Source organism: Otolemur garnettii, unplaced genomic scaffold, assembly GCF_000181295.1.
Source record: "Otolemur garnettii isolate 467f Iridium unplaced genomic scaffold, OtoGar3 scaffold00062, whole genome shotgun sequence".
NCBI lineage: Eukaryota > Metazoa > Chordata > Mammalia > Primates > Galagidae > Otolemur > Otolemur garnettii.
In genome coordinates, this window is record NW_003852457.1 from 8,853,719 (window position 1) to 8,871,844 (window position 18,126).

The 18,126-nt window shown below is 53.7% G+C and overlaps 1 protein-coding gene across 1 annotated transcript in view; it reads right to left on the minus strand.

The window, feature by feature from the left end:
* Positions 1 to 288: 288 nt before the first annotated feature.
* GALNT9 (polypeptide N-acetylgalactosaminyltransferase 9) overlaps positions 289 to 18,126 on the minus strand; it is an 87,294-nt gene continuing 69,456 nt past the window's right edge. Inside the window, exons 7-11 of the mRNA XM_003792882.2 lie at positions 7,785 to 7,970; positions 6,307 to 6,444; positions 5,936 to 6,031; positions 3,082 to 3,249; positions 289 to 1,162 (exon numbers count right to left, since the gene is read on the minus strand). Of these exons, the coding sequence (XP_003792930.1) occupies positions 1,016 to 1,162; positions 3,082 to 3,249; positions 5,936 to 6,031; positions 6,307 to 6,444; positions 7,785 to 7,970 (735 nt within the window). The 3' untranslated portion in view covers positions 289 to 1,015. The remainder of the gene's footprint in view (positions 1,163 to 3,081; positions 3,250 to 5,935; positions 6,032 to 6,306; positions 6,445 to 7,784; positions 7,971 to 18,126) is intronic.

Genomic DNA, 18,126 nt, shown 5'->3' on the forward strand with positions numbered 1-18,126 from the left:
GGACAGTGCCTGGACCACTGCCCCCAACCTGGTGGCCAGGACATGGTGAAGTCACCCTCCTGAACCAGGGGAACAGGACACATCCCAGGCAGGAATAGGCGCACAATTTCTTAAAATGTCAGAGAGTAAATGTCCGTAGTTCTGGAAGCCACACAGCACCTTCCAACCCTGCACCTGCAGCCCCAGAACAGCAGCTGCACATGATACAGGCAAGTGGGCTTGGCTGTGTGCCAATAAAACTTTATTTATAGAAATAGGCAAGTGGCCAGGGTCAGGAATTGCTGACTCCTGCCATGGAGGACAGCAGAGCAATAATAGAGAAGGTGCCTGGAACCCTGGGCCAGACAGCAGATCAGGGCCTGGCCCCACATCTGCTGGTTCAGCGCCTTGGAAGACAAACACGAGTGTCTCTGTTGTTGAATCTGCTCTTTATTTGGTGTCTGTTGATGTGGCCGGAGTCCGTCTCGTCAACATGCCTATGGGGTGTCCTCATCCCCGACACCAGCCCACGGAGGCTGCATTTGTATGTCTGACTTAGGTTATGATCAGAGAGGCTGAGCGGCCGGCCAGAGAGAGGCCAGATCAGGGGAGGCCAAGGCTCTGCTAGGAGGATGGGGGCTCTGCTGACAGGAGGTACGGGGCTCGGCCTCATGGGCAGGGTGGACCCCACTTTGGGGTGTGTACGGGGGCTGTAGCACATGCAGAAGACGTGGCCATCCGGAAGCCTGGACAGGAGATACTGGAGAAAAGGCACGTGTTTCAGAGTCGGCGTCTGCTGTCCTCAGACACCCTCCCTCCGGCAGAGCCACCTGTCCAGGAAGGTGGCCAGTGCCCTGGCCACCAGGCCTCTGCTGTCCTGGGCCACAGAGCCCCATTTCGAGACACGCAGGGCACTGCCCAGGTGCTCTGGGTTCTGGAGTGGGGGAACAAAGGGTGCCAGCCCGGCCCCCAGCCCAGCGGGCTCGGTCCATGAGGGTCTGCTTTGAGTGAGGGCCAAGGACGAGGATGGGAGCGGTCAGTGCCGCCCGTGTTTGATCCAGTTTCTGATCATCCACTTCTGTCCCGAGCACCTCTGCACCACCAGCCGCAGCCCGAAGTTGGCGTCTTTGGACATTTCCACCTCGAGGCACCGGCCTGTGTCTCGGCTCACAATGGGGCCACTCTGAGAAGCATGGGAAACTGAGTCATGTTGAGTGCCCAGGCAACCCCTTCCCGCAGAGGCACCCCCAAAATGTGGGGCAACCCCAGGCCCCAAGTTGGTTGTGGTGTGTCCCTGCCCCCTGAAAGGCTTGGGACCCCGCCAAGTCTCCCGTTCTCCCCTGGTCTCCACCCTGCACCCATCCTGCAGGGTCTCTCACTGGCTCCGCCAACACCAGACCTGGAGGCCTTTTGATCCCCACTGTCTCCCTGCAGCTGCTCCTGCAACTAAAGCCCTGGACCCCACTTCTGAGGGCAGGCATAGTCCTGACTATCCTACATTGATTTGTCACAGGCTCTGTTCACAGTGAGACAATGATCTAGGTCTATGGGGGGGCCCCAGGTCTGAGGGAGGCATGGGCTTGGGCAGGGGTGGAGGGGGCAGGAGCAGACCATCAAAGAACTTTAGATAGAGGGGTCCCCTGAGCAGAAAGGTTTCCCAAAAATCCATCAAGCTTCAAGACCAGAGCCCCAGAACTGGTCACTATGGTCTTATTTGGAAATAGGTCTTCACAGAGGTGATCACTGAAGATGAAGCCAGGCTGGTATCAGCTGGCTCTGGCCCAACACTGGCATCTTTATAAGATGATGGACATTTGGAGATGGACTCAAAGATGATAGGTGGGAGATGTGGCTAGAGGCCAGGGGACTTTAGAGGCCAGGAAAGGCAGGAGGCACCTCCCAGAGCATCAGAGGGCCCTGACCCTGCCGACTCCAGGCAAGTCCCTGTTGTTGTAAGGACTGTGCCCATGTGGTCACCTGCAGGGCTTTAGGAGACGCTGCCCCTGTCCATTGTGAAGGACTCGGGCAGGGGCTGGAGGAGGCAGGTAAGCTCAGGAGACATATGTGAAGGTGGACACCCAGCTGAAGGGATGAGAGGCACTATGGCCTTAACCGGATGGTGGCTGGGAGGAACCACTGACTCCTGAGGGCATGTGGGGATTTTTTTTTTTTTTGAGACAGTCTCAAGTTGTCATCCTGGGTAGAGTGCTGTGGTGTCACAGCAACTTCAAACTCTTGGATTTAAGCAATTCTCTTGTCTCAGCTTCCCAAGTAGCTGGGACTACAGGTGCCCACTACAACGCCTGGCTATTTTGTTGTTGTTGTTGTTGTAGTTGTCATTGTTGTTTTAGCCAGGTGGGCCGGAGTTCAAACCCGTCAGCCTGGGTGTATGTGACTGGTGCCCTACCCACTGAGTATGGGCACTGCCCAGCATATGGGGATTGAGGACACAAAGCCCAGAGGCTTAGCCAAGGTGGACATGGGTCAGGTGGGGCTGGCCACTCTGGGAGGCTAGGGCAAGAGAATTGGGGTCGGGGCCCTCAGGGAGCCAGGTGGCTTGGATCTAGGGGTCCTCAGGGAGTCAGGGGTCTGGGAGAAGGGCACAGAGAGTCAGGGAGGTGGGTCTGGGGGACACAGGGAGTTGGGGGGTGGGTTTGGGAGCACGGGGAGTTGGGGGACTGGGTCTGGTGGAGCACAGGGAGTTGGGGGACTGAGTCTGGGGGGTACAGAGAGTTGGGGGCTGGGTCTGGGCACCACAGGGAGTTGGGGGCTCTTTTCAGCAGGGCTTTGAGGGTTTCCAGCTCTCTCACTTGGCTGGAAGTAAGTTTCAAGGCATGTCCCACAAACAGCTTCCATCTTCTTCCCTCTCACTTGGGGTTTGGGAGCCTTGATAGTCAAAGCTGGCAGAGGGGTCAGCAGGGCTGTGACTAACTGACTAGCTTGGCCCATTTTTAGTTTTGTGACCCCTGGAAAGTCACCTAACCTCCTGAGCATCGGAACTCATGAATGGGCAGCTAACCCATGGCCCTGCCCCCTGCCTTAAGCTCTCTCCCCTCCCACATGTTGTCAGGCTGGCCCTGGGGCCCTCAGTGTCCTGCTGACCTGGGTGAAGTTCCACAGCCGCTGTGTTGGTCGGGCCACATCCTCGCACTTCTTCAGAGTGGGTGTACGGCCCCTGCCATCATCCACCAGACACTTGGAGTCAGGCAGGAAGGCTGTGGAGCCCAGGGGGCCCAGCTGCAGAAGGCCATCGGCACTGTACCGCACCAGCTGAGGATAGAACAGCAAGAGCCATGAGGGGCCTTGACCTGTGCACCTGCCAGGTCTCCCCAGTGGCTCTGGTAAGCACTAAGGGGCACGGACAGGTCATGTAGCTGCCTCAGACCCATTGTAAACAGGGGCCTCTTGAGTGGCTGCATTGGAGTCTCCCACCTTGTGGAACATCTCTCAGATGTCTCTGCCTTGGACTCTTGTTTCCTGGGACCTTACTCAGAGCCTGCCCTCTGCGGGTGGAGGACACGCAGCTTCAGGTGTGAACCCAGGAGAAGAATGCTACATGGGCCCCAGGTCAGCCTCAGTTGGCCTCAAACCACAAGAAAACATTATTTTCAGATGAGGGCAGCTCCAGGGTCACCTCCAGGGTCCTGGCTCATGTTGGTTTTCATAGCAAGACACTATATCACATTGGTATCCATGTGTCCCTGCACAGTGGCAACTGTACTTTCAACATAGAAACCAAAACTGAATTCCTGCCACTTCCTGGCTGTCAGACCGTGGTCAAGTCACTTCACCCCACTGAGCCTCGGTCCCCTCATCTCTAAGTGGGACCTTATGACAGTAACACACATTGTCTTCTTGAATTTAAAGGGCCTTGCTCTCAGCCTCTCTTTTCCCCTTGTGTACACACAAAGTCTGAATACATCATGGAAGACTGTTTTCCCCACACAGTCCTCCTGGAAAGTAACCTACAAGCTTCTTCTACCCTACGAGTCCCTGCAACAATGCAACTCCAGATACCCCCCATCAAGGGGTGACCCTAGCTTCTACATCCACAAATGTTTCAGAGAGTGCATGAACACTGTGGTAGTGAGGCACATGACCTCTGAGGCTGTGCTGTAAATGGCCACAGTGCTCCTGTGCTCTGGGAATGCAGCCACCATTCCCATGCTGGGAGGTGGCAGCACATTGCTTGCCTGCCCCAAGCTCCAGTTGACAACACACATCTTGACAGACCCTGGGAAACGGACCGTCCAGTCCCAGTCAGGTGGCCCAGCTGTTGCTGAGAGGAGCAGAGACAGTTGGTCCTGCTGGGCCAGCCCTACCCAAATTGCAGATCGGTGAGCAAAATAAGGCTGCTGCAGGTTGGGGCTGTTCAGCCTGAGGGCAGGTGGTCATTGATACATCATATGCTATTTGTAGGACTTGGCACTTGGTACCAAGGCTTGAGCTCTGACCTGGAGAGCCAGACCAACTCAGACTTCGACCTCCAGAACTGTGAGACAGTAAGCTCCTGCTGTTTAAGACAGGACCCAGGGAGTGGCCCTCTGTCCTGTATTGGGACATATCTTCTCTAGTCTCTGGTGTTTTGAGGGAACCTTGGAGTTATCAATGAGCAGGAAAACTCAGGTCAGTGTGCAAAGAGGAAACCACTGATGGGCTGTGTCCTGCTCAGATGAGGACATTGGTATACTTGACCTCTCTGGTGTGGCTCAGTCACACCAGCTATCTGTCCCGTGTCCTCCCTTCCCCTAGCTGCCACCCATCTGTCATCCTGTTTCCAGCGGCAGGAAAGGCCCCTTCTGCTGGCTACCCAGTATCCTCTTGAGGCAGAGGGCTTACCATGGGCATGGCTGCAGGGTCACTGGAAAACCCTCACCCCACTCAGCTGCCAGGATCCCCCAGGCCAGCCGAGCTCTGCCCTCCTCCAGCTGACATGCAGAAAGACTGGGCTTTTCTCCCATGTAGTGCACCCTGGCCATCTTGTCTCACTCCTCTGGGTGCTGAGAAGCCCCCACAGGGCCCCTTGCCCTGGGTTGACAAGAAAATGGTGGCACCCAGAGAGGCATCCGCATGCGTGTTGACAAGTCCAGCAAATGAGATTTTTTTCAAGGAAGCCATTTGCATCTCGATGGGTGGTTCCATTTTGCTCTCTTAATCAGAGGCCATTATGATGAAAAACTGAAAAACTATCTGAGCGTCAGTCCAGAGCCTGCTAACAAGAGTGCAAATGCAGGCAGCAGGGGATGGCAGCTGCATCCTCAGCTTTGCTGTCACAAGGCCACAAGGCTGGCCCCTGCAGTCTGCAATTAGCCATGTGGACACCGTCTCCACCCAGATGCTGGAGGCGGCGCCCTCCAGGTTCAGCTGCAAAGAGGGGAAGGCAGAGGTCTAGGGCTTAATTTAAATGATGTCTGACACATTGAAGAGAAGCACTGTCAGCACCAGCAGACTGTGGTTAACCAGCAGACTGGGGTTAAAGCCATCACTCTCTTTACAGGGTCAGTGCCTCAGAATGACTTCAGCCACCAGGGGCCAAGGGTCTAAGCCCAGCTTGCCAGGAGGTTCTGAGGTAGAGCCAGGCCTGAAAACCACTCGATAGGTTCTCAGTTAATGGGACACTACTGTAACAGCAAAAATAGAATACTTCCTATACTATGTCTAGACTGTGGCAGTGCTTCACCCACATTTTCCACTTTAATCCACATAACAGCCTTGAGGACCATCATCTTCCCAGTGGATTGATGGGTAATGAGGTGCAGGATACCAAGTGGCTTTCCCATGGCCCTTCTGACCCCAAGGCCTTGCTCTTAGTTTACCCTGTTATGCTGCTGTGGGGGTGCAGGGAAGGCCCCCAGCTGCTCTGAACCCCTGAGCTCAGCCACAGTGGCATCAGGACACCTCACAGGCCCACCTCTGTGTCACCTCCTGCCTGCTATGTGGCACCCACCACTCCTACCTGTGAGGACATCCCATGGCAGGGGTAGAGAATGGCTCGGTCATCGTCTTCTGCTCCCTGGTCCAAGCAGTAGCCACTGGCTTTGCTGTTTCTCACCTGCAACCCCAAGTGACAAGAGAAACCCTGATCATCTGAGGGTGGTCGGGCCACAGGGAGCTGTATGTACAGTGCATAGGCACGTCTGTGTGAACACGTGGGCGTGTGTATACATCTATCTCTGTATCTATTTATATGCAAGTAAGTATGTGTATTCACAGGGGTCATTCACTGGGGACATGGAGGTCTGGGGGTCTGTGAACCTGCATGTGTGTACAGGTGAGGAGCGGGGTGTCGGGTGCAGGGTGAAAGCCTGGGTGGGGCAGAGGCGGTACCTCTCCGTACGTGAGGGTGTCGTTGTAGATCCTCATCTCGGGGTACACGTTCTCCAGGTACCACCTGAAGCTCCGGCACTTCAGCCTCTGGCGCAGGGCCAGCCTCTCAGACACATCCCCGAAGTCCACCCCTGGGTTCTGCGGGGCCAGAGCAAGCAGAAGGGCAGGTAAGTGCCTCATGCCCCATGACTTAGGTCCTTGCCGTGAGGAGTGTACTTGCCTCCCTCTGCCCAAGACATCCCCCAGGCAGAGGTTTGGGGTGCTACTGGGGCCTCATCTCCATGTGGCCTGCTGTCTTCTCAGAACTCACAGGAGGCCCAAGGCAGCTGGGGACTAGCCCCAGCCTGGATAGAAGGTCCTTGGTGGTGTGTGCAGACCTGGCCCGTCCACTCCCTGAACATCAAGACCTGGCTCCCTCCAGCCCCTGGAACCTCCTGTTTGCCTGGCCCTGGGCATAACCAGAGTTATGCTGCAGTGAGATTTATGGGGTGCTTGGCCTCTGTAGGGCTGGAGCCTGAGGTCAGCCATGTCCACACGACCATGCCCAACACAAACCTTACACAGCAAAGCCCAGTGTGGTGTCCCGGGTTGGCAACACATGGCCTGTGTCATCACACCTCTGGGGAATGGAGCCCCATGACCCCTGGGAGGGAGCAGCCGGGAGCTCATACCTGGTCTCTCTGGTCCTGCCCCTGTGCCCTGGCTCCCTCTGCTGGTCTCCATCTGTGACCTTTCACTGCAGTAAACTGTGACCACACACTGCTGAGTCCTGTGACCCCTTCTGCTGGGTCATAAGACCTGAGGCTTCCTCCCTCCAGAAGACCAGGGTGGGCCCTGGTTGTGGACAGTATTGACACTGCAGGTATGTGAGTCTCCCGTGGCCCTGCTGCAGCTGGATCCCTGGATGTCCCAAGTCTAGTTGGCAGATTCTTTTCCCAGATACTCACTGAAGTTAACAGAATTTGTGCGGGACAGTTGTTCTCAAATGCTAGTGAGTCTGGAGGTCAAGGAACACACAGGTGGCCAGGCCTACCTGGAGTTCCCAACTCAGCAGGTGCTGGGCTGGGCCTGGGAATCTACATTCCCACCAACTCTTGGGTGATGCTGACTGTCTCTGATGTTACTGGCCAGGGTTCCCACTTTGAGAACCAGTCCTCTGGACCATGCCAGCTACCCAGGCCTTATTCAGGGAGAGCAGAGCTGAGGCTCTGCAGAGGGCCATGTGTTGCCAGCTAGATATCTGCTTTTGAGCCAGCCCGTGCCTGAGGTGGCTTTGTGCATAATGGTGTCCCAAGGTTGGGCCCGGGGCTCACCCTCCCTTCCTTCTAACCATGGGACACCACTCTAGGCTCAGAAGAAATATCCACCCAGAAGGGCTGGGTGCAAGCACCTCAGCTGGGCCAGTGTGAGTAGAGCCCTTTCCCAGATGGGCCCTGTGCTGCCCATCCACTCCTCAGTCCCCCCAGCACCTGGCTTACAGTCATAGGAATGTTCCAGGCCATGTACACATGGGACTTGAAGTCATCCATCCACACCTCGGCCGCCCGCAGAGCGTTGCGCTTCGCGTAGTAGTCAATGTCGTTGTTATAGGGCTTCTTGGTGCGCTCGATGTGTGCCACACGAGAGCAGGGCAGCACCTCCATGCTGCCCCCACACTGCCACACCTGCAGGAGAGAGTGCAGCGCTGAGGCCAGGCACCAGGGGCCTAGCTGGTGGCCCCACTCCCTAGGTCTTCCTGACAGAGGGGTCCTGAGTGAGACCCCAGTGAAGGCTCCATCCCAGAGTCCCCAGGCACCTGCCTCGCCACTGGCCGGAGGGCCATGGGGCTTGGCCACCTCCCTTGGCTTGTTTTCAGGGAAGGTGGGTGTGTCAACAAAAGCCTGGGCACGTGCTGCCTCCTCTTTGGGATTTTTTAAACCAAATTTGATTTCTTTTGCATGTTACATGATTGTGGGATTTTGGATTACATTCATCCAGCACTTAATTATTTCTCCTGTTTGTGGTCCCCACATTGCCAGAGCTTGTTCTGAGCAGAGGATCCCCCTTGGGCCACTTCCCCAGCCCACAGCCAGCAGCTCACAAAGCCAGCTTCCAGCACCCCAAATAGACACACACTCCAGTGCTAAACAGAAAGCCTAGCTCCCCAAGGTCTCTAACTGTTTAAACCTCCACTCATAGTAGAAATATGTTTTGCACTGTGATCCCTTTAATAATGCTTATTTCTGTGGCTTCATCAGACAGTACTCTGCCTCGAGGCATGAAGTTTAAGATTATCCCATTCCATTCCATCCTGTCTCACCCTACGCTGCCCTCACTGCATTGGCTTATCTTATGTGCCGGCTGGCCTGGGCCTCGGGCTGTGGAGTGTTTGATCACTGTCCCGGGTGTGTCTATGAGGTAAGGCTGAGGTTGGACTCTCTGGGCTGAGTAGAGCAGGCCCCCCCGCAGTGTAAGTGGGCCTTGCTTAACTAGGACAGAAAGGCTGAGTAAGGAGTGTCTGTGTCTCTGCCCTGTGGCCTCTGAGCTGGGTCATGGGTCCTCTCCTGCCAGGAACCCACACTTTTGGCTATCCAGGTCTGCAGCTTGCTGACTATGGATCTGAGGGTCCTCAGCCTACATGAGCCGAGTCCTGACATCCACATCTATCTGCAGTCTGTTGGGCTTCTTCTGCAGAGCCCCAACTAACACTGTGTTGCACCCTCATGTCCCATTGGGAAAAGGCTTCAGTTGACCACCAGGTTGGGTTCACTGTGAAGGAAGTGTCCAGGCAGCTTGGCTCAAGCTCTGCCTTTGAAGGACTGTCATACCTAAGCCACCAATTTAAACATCTTGGGGAACCACGAGTATGCCAGGGACAGGGCAGGCACCTTACCAACCTTATCTCATGCATTCCCCACCACAACCCAGGAAAGGACTGGAACTACCAGCACTGTTCCCTCTGCTTTATAGAAAAGGATACCCAGGGTCTGAGAGGATACACCCACTGCACAGGGCAGAGCAGGGATCAGAACCTCAGTGTCTGAGTCTCAAATATCCCTCTGCCAGTCTTTCATAAGGACACTCATCACTGGACTTTGGCCACCCTAATCCAGGGTGCTGTCATCTCAGGATCCAACCTCAGTTATACTTGCCAAGACCCTTTTTCCCAGAGAAGGTCATGCTCACTTCTGGGTGGACCCATTGTAGAGGCCAAGTCCCTTGTTTTGGAAAGAATGGGGCTTCCTCCCTGCACCAAGTCTCTGCTTTCAGAGAGCCAAGTCACAGCTAAGGAGGACTGCTGGGGGGGTCTCCTCCTGACACCACCCACCAGAGAACACAAACCATGTGTTTAGCAGGTCATGCCCTAGTGTGGGGAGTTGCTCCTTCCCCGTGGTTCTGGTCCCCCAAGGCCCTCCCCTGTGCAGCTCTGTAGCCAACAGAGTGGGACCAGGAGGGTGGTGGCTGGATGGGAAGGAGCCCCAACAGTCCTGTGTCAGGGCATGGGATTAACCCCATTACAGATGAAAATATAACTGAGGCACAGATCTCTCTTCCCAAGCTCACACAGCCGGTTTGAGTTGGGCAGGGAGCGCTAACCAAGCACTGAGGCCCTGAGGCTGCTCCTCCCTGGGAGCCATGGAGGTGTCACCGAGAGGAGTCTCACATGCAGTCACATCCACGATGTCTTTTAACTCTAATTACCTCAATCAGTTTGGTAAATTGTCACCGAAACAGAAACAGCAAGCAGCAGACACAGCTCAGGTGTGGGGCTCAGAGGGAAAGAGCTCGGGGAGCAGGGCAGACCCTGCACACTGCTCCCCAACTCCTCTCACATCCTTCCTGACTTCTGAAAGGTGGATTCCACAGTGGCAGTGTCTGCTGTCCTACAAGGAAGATCTGGCCCTCCCCAGATTCTGAAGTAATCACTTGTCAGGACAGTGCCAGTGAGTGGCTCTTGCTCTGGAAACAAGGTGAGATTTGGAAAGGCTGGTCCTTGCTGCAGCCACCCCCAGGCTGTGAACCGCTACAAGTGCTTGTGAGCACCTGCGTGCTGGGATCAGGCCTTTGCCCTCTCGGGTGCCCGGAGGGCCCTGTGTCTGTGCAGAGCTGGGCTTTTCCTCAGAGGGAAGCTGTCATCTCTCTTTTTCACTTGCCCCATTTTTTTTCCTGCCACCACAATGATCAAAGTGACATTTTTCTGGCATGCCCCTGCTATTAAAAAGCCAGCATGTCCCTCAGAACGTGCGGAGAGTGGAAAACAATTACCGGGCACGTGGCTTTGCCTCCCCTCTGCAGGGTGACAATGAACGTGTCTCTCCATCATTTTTATGGGGCAGCTTCCTGGACTCTGAGTTCATTGCATTTTGCTGCACGGCTTCCCTGCCGTGAGGCACGTGGAGGCCTCCTCACTGGGGATGCTCAGTCACCTTCTCTGTCTGGCAGAGCAGAGCCTGCCACAGCTGGCTGGGGTACAGCTCTCAAACTTCTCTGACCCTAGTCACACAGTAAGGTGTCCTAGCCCTTCCCAGGAAGCTAGGCCTAAAGGCACCTCAGGGCTGCCCTAGCAACTCCAAACTACATTTGGGGTGAGAACCAGCTTGTCCCATTATCTGTGCTGGCCAGCCAGGAGGGAGCAAGTTCAGAGCTCTCTGACCCCGCCTTGGCTGCCCCAGCTCCTCTCCCAAGGCCCTCCTGGGGGCCAGGCCTCCAGCAGAGCAGCGGCATCAGAGCCTGGAGCTCTTGGCTTCTCAGCATCCCTCACAAGTGACCCCACCACCCTCCTCAACCTTCACAGGCCAGGCCCTCTAAGTCGCCATCCTTTATCCCCTCCCAACTAGTCAGGATGCACTAAGGAGGGCCCCTACCACAGGAGATAGCCCACTGCCCCCTCATCTCTGCCTCCAGGATTAGGAATACAAATTGAGCACTGTTACTTCACAAAAATAGCATGCTTCTTCTTTTTTTTTTTTTTTTTAGAGACAGAGTCTTACTTTGTCACCCTTGGTAGAGTACTGTGGCGTTACCCACAGCTCACAGCAACCTCCAGATCTTGGGCTTAGGCAATTCCCTTGCCTCAGCCTTCCAAGTAGCTGGGACTACAGGCCCCTGCCACAATGCCCGGCTATTTTTTTGTTGCAGTTTGGCCAGGGCCGGGTTTGAACCCGCCACCCTCAGTATATGGGGCTGGCACCCTACCCACTGAGCCACAGGCACCACCCCATGCTGCTATTTTAGAAAAATGTGCTTATTTTTATCAAAATAAGAATTTAAAAAAATCATAGACACAAATCTGGAAGACTATACGGAAACTCTTACAAGTGGTCATCGTGGTGAGCTGATCTTTTATTTTCCTTTGCTCAATCCATGATATTTGCATGCTAGTGCTGAGAAGGTACTGCTTTTGTAGCCTGAGAATAAAGCAGAGGCAGCAACAGTCCTCTCGGCCACCCCACCCCACTCAGCCACATGCAGCGCCTCTCTACCCTGAAGACCACACCATCATCTATCTCAGCCATTGAGGAAGGTGCTGCGCCCAGGGTCCTGGTGGCAAATGTCACCTCACAGTCACAGTCCCCCTGCAGCAGGTCTCATTGAGACTATCTGTGTATGCGAGGAAAACATCGCTCTTTGTGTCAGCTTGGCCAGGCGATGGTGCCCAGTTATTCCCTCAACACCAAGGTGGCTGGGTAGCATCTGTGGACATGAACCACACCTTTCCACACAGCCAACTGCCCTTTGTGGCACAGGGGCTTCCTCTAACCAGCAGGAGGCCTTGCAAGAGTAGAGACAGTCCTTGCAGAAAAGAGGGAACTTTGCCTCCAGACTGCAGTGCAGAAATCCCACTGGTGTCTCCCCTGCTGGCCACCCAGCCCCACAGGCGTGTGAGCCAGTTCTCAGAATGAATCAACCTTTATATAAAGGTGTTGCTGTATACAGACACACACACCCTCACGCACACGCACAGTAAGTAGTTCTGCTGCCCTGGGAGCTCTGACTGACCAGGCCAGCATGGCAGCAAGGCCATGAACAAGACGACCACCCCTGTATACAGGGTGGTGAGCATGTGCCGTGGCAGCCTCTATAGCAAGGAGACTTTCTCAGGAGTCAGGGGTGTCTGGCCCCTGCTCACTGGGGTCTCCTGTTCTCACTTCTGTGATGCCCTCACATCTGAGGTCTCTTCAGCTCAGCATCCCAGTGGGAAACCTGCAGGTATAGGGAATACGTTCTCTCCTGAGTGTGCCCTGCCAGGCCTTTTCTGCTGCAGGTCTGGAAGCCAGCCTCATGCCTGGTCACCCTGCTCTGCCTCTCCCTTCCTGTGGAAACTCAACAAAGGCCCTGCCCACATGTCCCTTGGGTGCCAAGGCCTCCTGACACACCCTGATTCTACATGTGGTCCACTGGGAGCCACAAACTATCTGGTTAGGCTCGGCGCCTGTGGCTCAAGTGGCTAAGGCACCAGCCACATACACCTAAGGTGGCAGGTTTGAATCCCCAGCCCGGGCCCACCAAACAACAATGATGGCTGCAACCAAAAAATGGCTAGGCGTTGTGGCGGGCGCCTGTAGTCCCAGCTACTTGGGAGGCTGAGGCAGGAGACTCGCTTGAGCCCAGGAGTTGGAGGTTGCTGTGAGCGTGATGCCATGGCACTCTACCCAGGGGGATAGCTTGAGGCTCCGTCTCAAAAAAAAAAAACAAAAAAAAACCCAAAACTATCTGGTTAATGGTGTGACCTTCCCCACCAAGAAACAACAAAAGCCACACTTCGGAATAGCTGCCTGGCCCAGGCCTGTTCAGCACCTGACTTTCAGAATAGTGTTACTCTTTACTCTAAAATTGGAAGAAGATTCCAAGTAACCAACTGATGGGCAAAGTCAGAGTGTGACACTGTGAGTATGCAGAGATCAGCCACCCCAAGAGCGCGGAAGGCTTGTAAGTGCCCTCTTTACTGCTATGTAGTCCAGCTGTGAAAAAGACATTTGGGAGGAAGCACTATGCAAATTCAGATTTCCAGCCACAAGTCAGATGCCCCACTGTGTTGGTTGGGTGGCTTCTCAACCAGTTTGCTGAACCCCAGTATTTAGGTTTCATCAGTGACCACTCAGGAGCCCCAGCACTTCCTAAAAGAATTTGCTGGTGACAGAGCAGAGGTGCTCAGCCAGCTCCAAGCTGAGTGTCAATGGCCACCTGCTGGCCACGGGTCCTCTGCACAGAGACTCTTCCTACTTCCAAGCAGAGCCAGATGGAGCCCCTTTGGCCTTTGATGTGAGTTCAGGCAGGGAGGGTTTGGCCACAGCCCTGGGCTCCTCCTATAAGGGGTAGACATTTGAGGATCATGGCCCTTACTTGATAACTCCAGATCCCCTTGTTGGTTGGCCCTGAGCCTGGGCCTTAGAATGAGGCAGCGCTTGAGTGTCAGCTCACTGCTATGTCACCTCACGGCTGTCGGGTGCCACATCAGAACAACCAACCACAGCACAGGACCTACAGGGTGGGGGGCCCTCGTGCCCTCCTGGACGTTCTGCCTGTGGTGGAGAGAGCATGAGGGTGTGGGTGGTGGGGGCTCACAGCCGAGCCTGGGGGCCGCATGTCCCCCTCCCTGGCCCCACTGTCTGGGGGGGCCAAAAGGCCCCTTCAGCTAAGGTGATAGTGGCTGGATGTGTGCAGGGGAAGGAGGTAGGTGGGTGATGTCAGGACCTTGTCTATTCTTGGGGTGCAGAGAGAGACACAAGGAGAGAGAGAGACAGATCAAGGGAGAGGAACAGAGATAGAAGGAGAGAGAGAGAGATCAAAGGACAGAGATGGAGAGAGACAGAGAGAGAGAAAAGAGGGAGAGGGACCCATGAGAGGGAGAGGACAAGAAGCCTGGCTGCCTGGAAACAGTGAGGGTGAGACCCGGCTGGCTCAGGCCACCTCTTCCTTCCCAGGAGTGGGTGTGGGATCAGCATTCTGGAGGCTTTCTCAAGAGGAGCTGTACACCTGGAGGGCTATGCAGAGACTGCACACAGCTGGTGACTGTCATCAGCATGGAGGCATGGGCAGCAAACTCTCCAAGGCAGGCTGGTGGTTTGCAGGTCCCCAGCACCCTTGCTGGCTCCCCTGGTAGATCAGGTGTCTTCCCTCCTGAGGTCCACAAATTGTCACTGCTCTGGGAAGGGCTCCAAAATCTGGGGGAGGTGGCATTTTCTCTCTGGATTGTGGACAGGGTGCCCTCTGGCAAGGCCCCTGTGGCTAGAGCCCAGCTCTGGACTCTGAGTGAAGAAAGGTGTGGGCACAGCAGGAAGTGTCTTCTGAGGTCCTGGGGTTCTTCATCCTGAGGGTGGCTGCCCCTGCGAATAGGGAGGACTGTGGGGATGATTCAGCTCTTTGGTAGGTTTAGGGAGTGATGAACCGTGGGGTTCTTTTTGGGTGCTGTGATCCACTAAATGATGATAAAAGCTGATTTTCACCTTGAAAGTAATGAGGATAGGACTTCACCTCTCAAGTTATGGATAACATCTACTCTTTTGTCTTTGTAGTAACCCAGGGACTCAGTAACCATCAAATGAGTCACCATTTATTCCACCTTCCATCCATGTACCCGCTCACCTGCCCACCCGCCCACCCACACATCCATGCGTCTACCCACCCACCCACTCATACATCCAAGCAGCCACCTACCCATCCATCCTTCCATCCACCCCCCACCCATCTACCCACTCATCCACCCTTCCACCCACATCCAGCCATCCACCCAACCATCTGCATTAGTCCATATAACTGGCGGGACTCTCTAGAATAGCAATTCTCAACCTGTGGGTTGTGACCCACAGGAACTGTATTAAAGGGCTGCAGCATTAGGAAGATCGAGAACCACTGCTCTAGAACCATGCAAAGGTATGTTGTCAAGATGAGGAAGTCAAATTGAGAGGCCAAGCAAGCTGGGTGTTTCTGGCTCAGGCCTCCAAGCTAAAGGTTGGCTGTGCCCAAGGCCCATGCTGAGGCTGATGGGAGCCCTGGAGTCCTGACCCAAGGTCATCGCACCTGGCACAAATGCAAGAGGTGCCTGATCAGCACTTCCCTTTGGCAGTGCAGAATTTCCCCTTGGATGACAACCAGGGCTTCATATTCTCTCCGGAGAAACTGTGTGCATCAATTTTAGAGATTTCACATTGAACCTGATTTTTAAGAAAGATTTACAATCTGCTTGATGTCCCCCGCCCCCGAGCCCAGGCCCAGTTTCAGGAAACAATAATTCCTCTGGCACAGCCACAAGCGATGCCTCCCCCACACAGGCTCCATGCTCTGCAGGAACATCCATCTCCAGGGGCAGAGTTTGACTGGATTTAGTGTTGGAAAGGCAAATCCTGTCTCCCAGGGCTCAGCAGGCTCAATCCATCAATTTTTGACAGTAACCATCTCTTCCTAGATGAGCTGAGCCTCTACACGCAGGCTGTGAAAACAGCTGTTTCCGTGTGTCCTTTCTCGCGCCGGCCCACAGAAGTGTCCCAGCAGGGCCTTTGTTCCAAATCCCTCCCATTTGTTTCAGTTGAACACTTTTGAAATTCTCAAATAAATGAAAAGAGAAAAATCATCTCTTCTTTCTGGATAAGTGGTTCTCGAAGTGTGGTCCTGGAACCAGCAGCACCAGCGTCACTTGAAGCCCCTGAGAAACACAGATCCTCAGGCCCCATCTCAGACCCTCTGAGTGGAGTCTCTGGGGTTGGGTCCCACAGCCCGTGTCTGACCAGCCCTCCTAGGCCCCCTAAGGGAGGCAGCCATGTGAGGACAGCAGTGCTCAGAGCCTGTAGCTTTCTACTTTCCCACCCACTCAGCATCATCTGCTGCTTTGTCCCTGAACAGCAGAGCAGCATCCAGTTTCAGCGATGTGCTTCTGTCCCCAAATGGAGACGTGGCTACAGTTTAGGTCAGGGTTTCTATGGACCCAGGCCAACCACATCCAGTCAACACTGTGGGTGTGGAAATCTCCCTTGTTGTTTCAAACATGGAGACATGATGGATGGGTTGTTTTTAGAGTTAAAAGTACATACCAAAAAAACCAAATGAAACTCTCCGCAGCTCAAAAGTAGCAGATGCTGTTGGCAGTGGGTGGGCTGAAGCTATGAGGCTCTGGCCTGTGGCTGTCATAGGGGCTCAGGGCTGGGTGTGCAGCCAGGATCCTGCATGAGCCCCAGGGCTGGGATGAGGCTCCCTGAGTGTGGGGAGGAGCTGAAATCAGCTCTGCTTGATCTCTGAGGCTGCAGCCAGAAGTAGCCCAAGGAGAGAGGCAACAGTACCTGGCATCAGGACAACAAGTGCTTGGAAATTGAACCAGGATATCTCCTTAGAGTGAAAACTAAGCCACTGAATTCTGAGTCACAGATCCAGGGGTGTTAGGATGAGAGAATCTGAAATTTCCTTTCAGGAACAAGCGGTCTTGGAGTAAAGACACAACACCCATGAAAGATGAGCTCTTAAAACAATGACAAAGCACCCAAGGAAATCCAACTCCAAGGGAGTCAGCCAATAAATCCAACAGAATGGGCAAATTTAAACCCAAGGAAACAGAAAAAAAGAACAAGTTAAAAAGGTCTTAAGACAGACTCGGCCTCTATAGCTCAAGTGCCTAAGGTGCCAGCCATATACACCAGAGCTGGCAGGTGGAATCCAGCCTGGGCCTGCCAAACAATGCTGACAACTACAACCAAAAAATAGCCAGGCATTGTGGCGGGCACCTGTACTCCCAGCTACTTGGGAGGCTGAGGCAAGAGAATCGCTTAAGCCCAGGCAGGAGTTAGAGGTTGCTGTGAGCTGTGATACAACTGCACTCTTTCCAGGGTGACAGCTTGGAAAAAAAAAGGACTTAAGACAACTGTTAGAATATTAAAAACATAAAGGAATAAGGGAAAGCATTCATTAAAGGGACATGAGTTTATGAATCAAAATAGTTATGTAGCCAGTCACAATGGCTCATGCCTATAATCCTAGCACTCTGGGAGGCAGAGAAAGGTAAATTGCTTCAGCTCATGAGTTCGAGACCAACCTGAACAAGAGTGAGAACTTGTCCCTACTAAAAATGAAAAACTCAGGCAAGAGGTTTGCTTGAGCCCCAGAGTTTGAGGTTGCTGTGAGCTATGATAAGATGACACTCTACCAAGGAAAGCAAAGGAAGACTCTGTCTCAAAATAACTACAATAACAACAAAGCAGTTATTTAAAAAAGCAACCAGATATAAAAATGCCAAAGGAAGAAGATTTCACAAATATGAAATGTAGTCATTAAAATGAAAACCAAAGCTAAGTAAGTGGCTTGAATAGGTGCCTGGACATGGCTGGAGAGAGAATTTGTTCACTGGAATATAGAACTGGGGAAATTACCCAGAACACAGCACAGAATGAAAGAGAAGGGAATAGGAAAGAGCTATCAAGAAATCTGGAGGACAGGTTGGAAAGCCCCACAGATATCCAGTAGGATTTCTAGGTCAAGGAAGGTCACATACCAAGAAACTGAGGACTTTCCTGGTTTATAAAAAGACACAAAGCCTCAGCTTAACGATATACTAGAACCCAAGAAGAATAAAGGGAAGAACATCCACAAAATACGAGGTGTCTGTAATCAGAGGAATTTGGGAGCACAGAAGCCTCTTTCACAGCCCATTCCTGGAATCATGCTGCCAAGTGACATTGCAACCTGTAGAAATGGGAGGGAATTTTTGGTAAAATGTTTCTAAAGTTCACATGAGAGGGTAAAAGCAAAAGAACAGCCAAGAAAATGCTGAAGTAACAATGGGGATGTACTCAATTGCAAGACATTAAAATATCTTACAAAGCAATAAGGTAGTGACTAATAGAAAACTGAAAACAG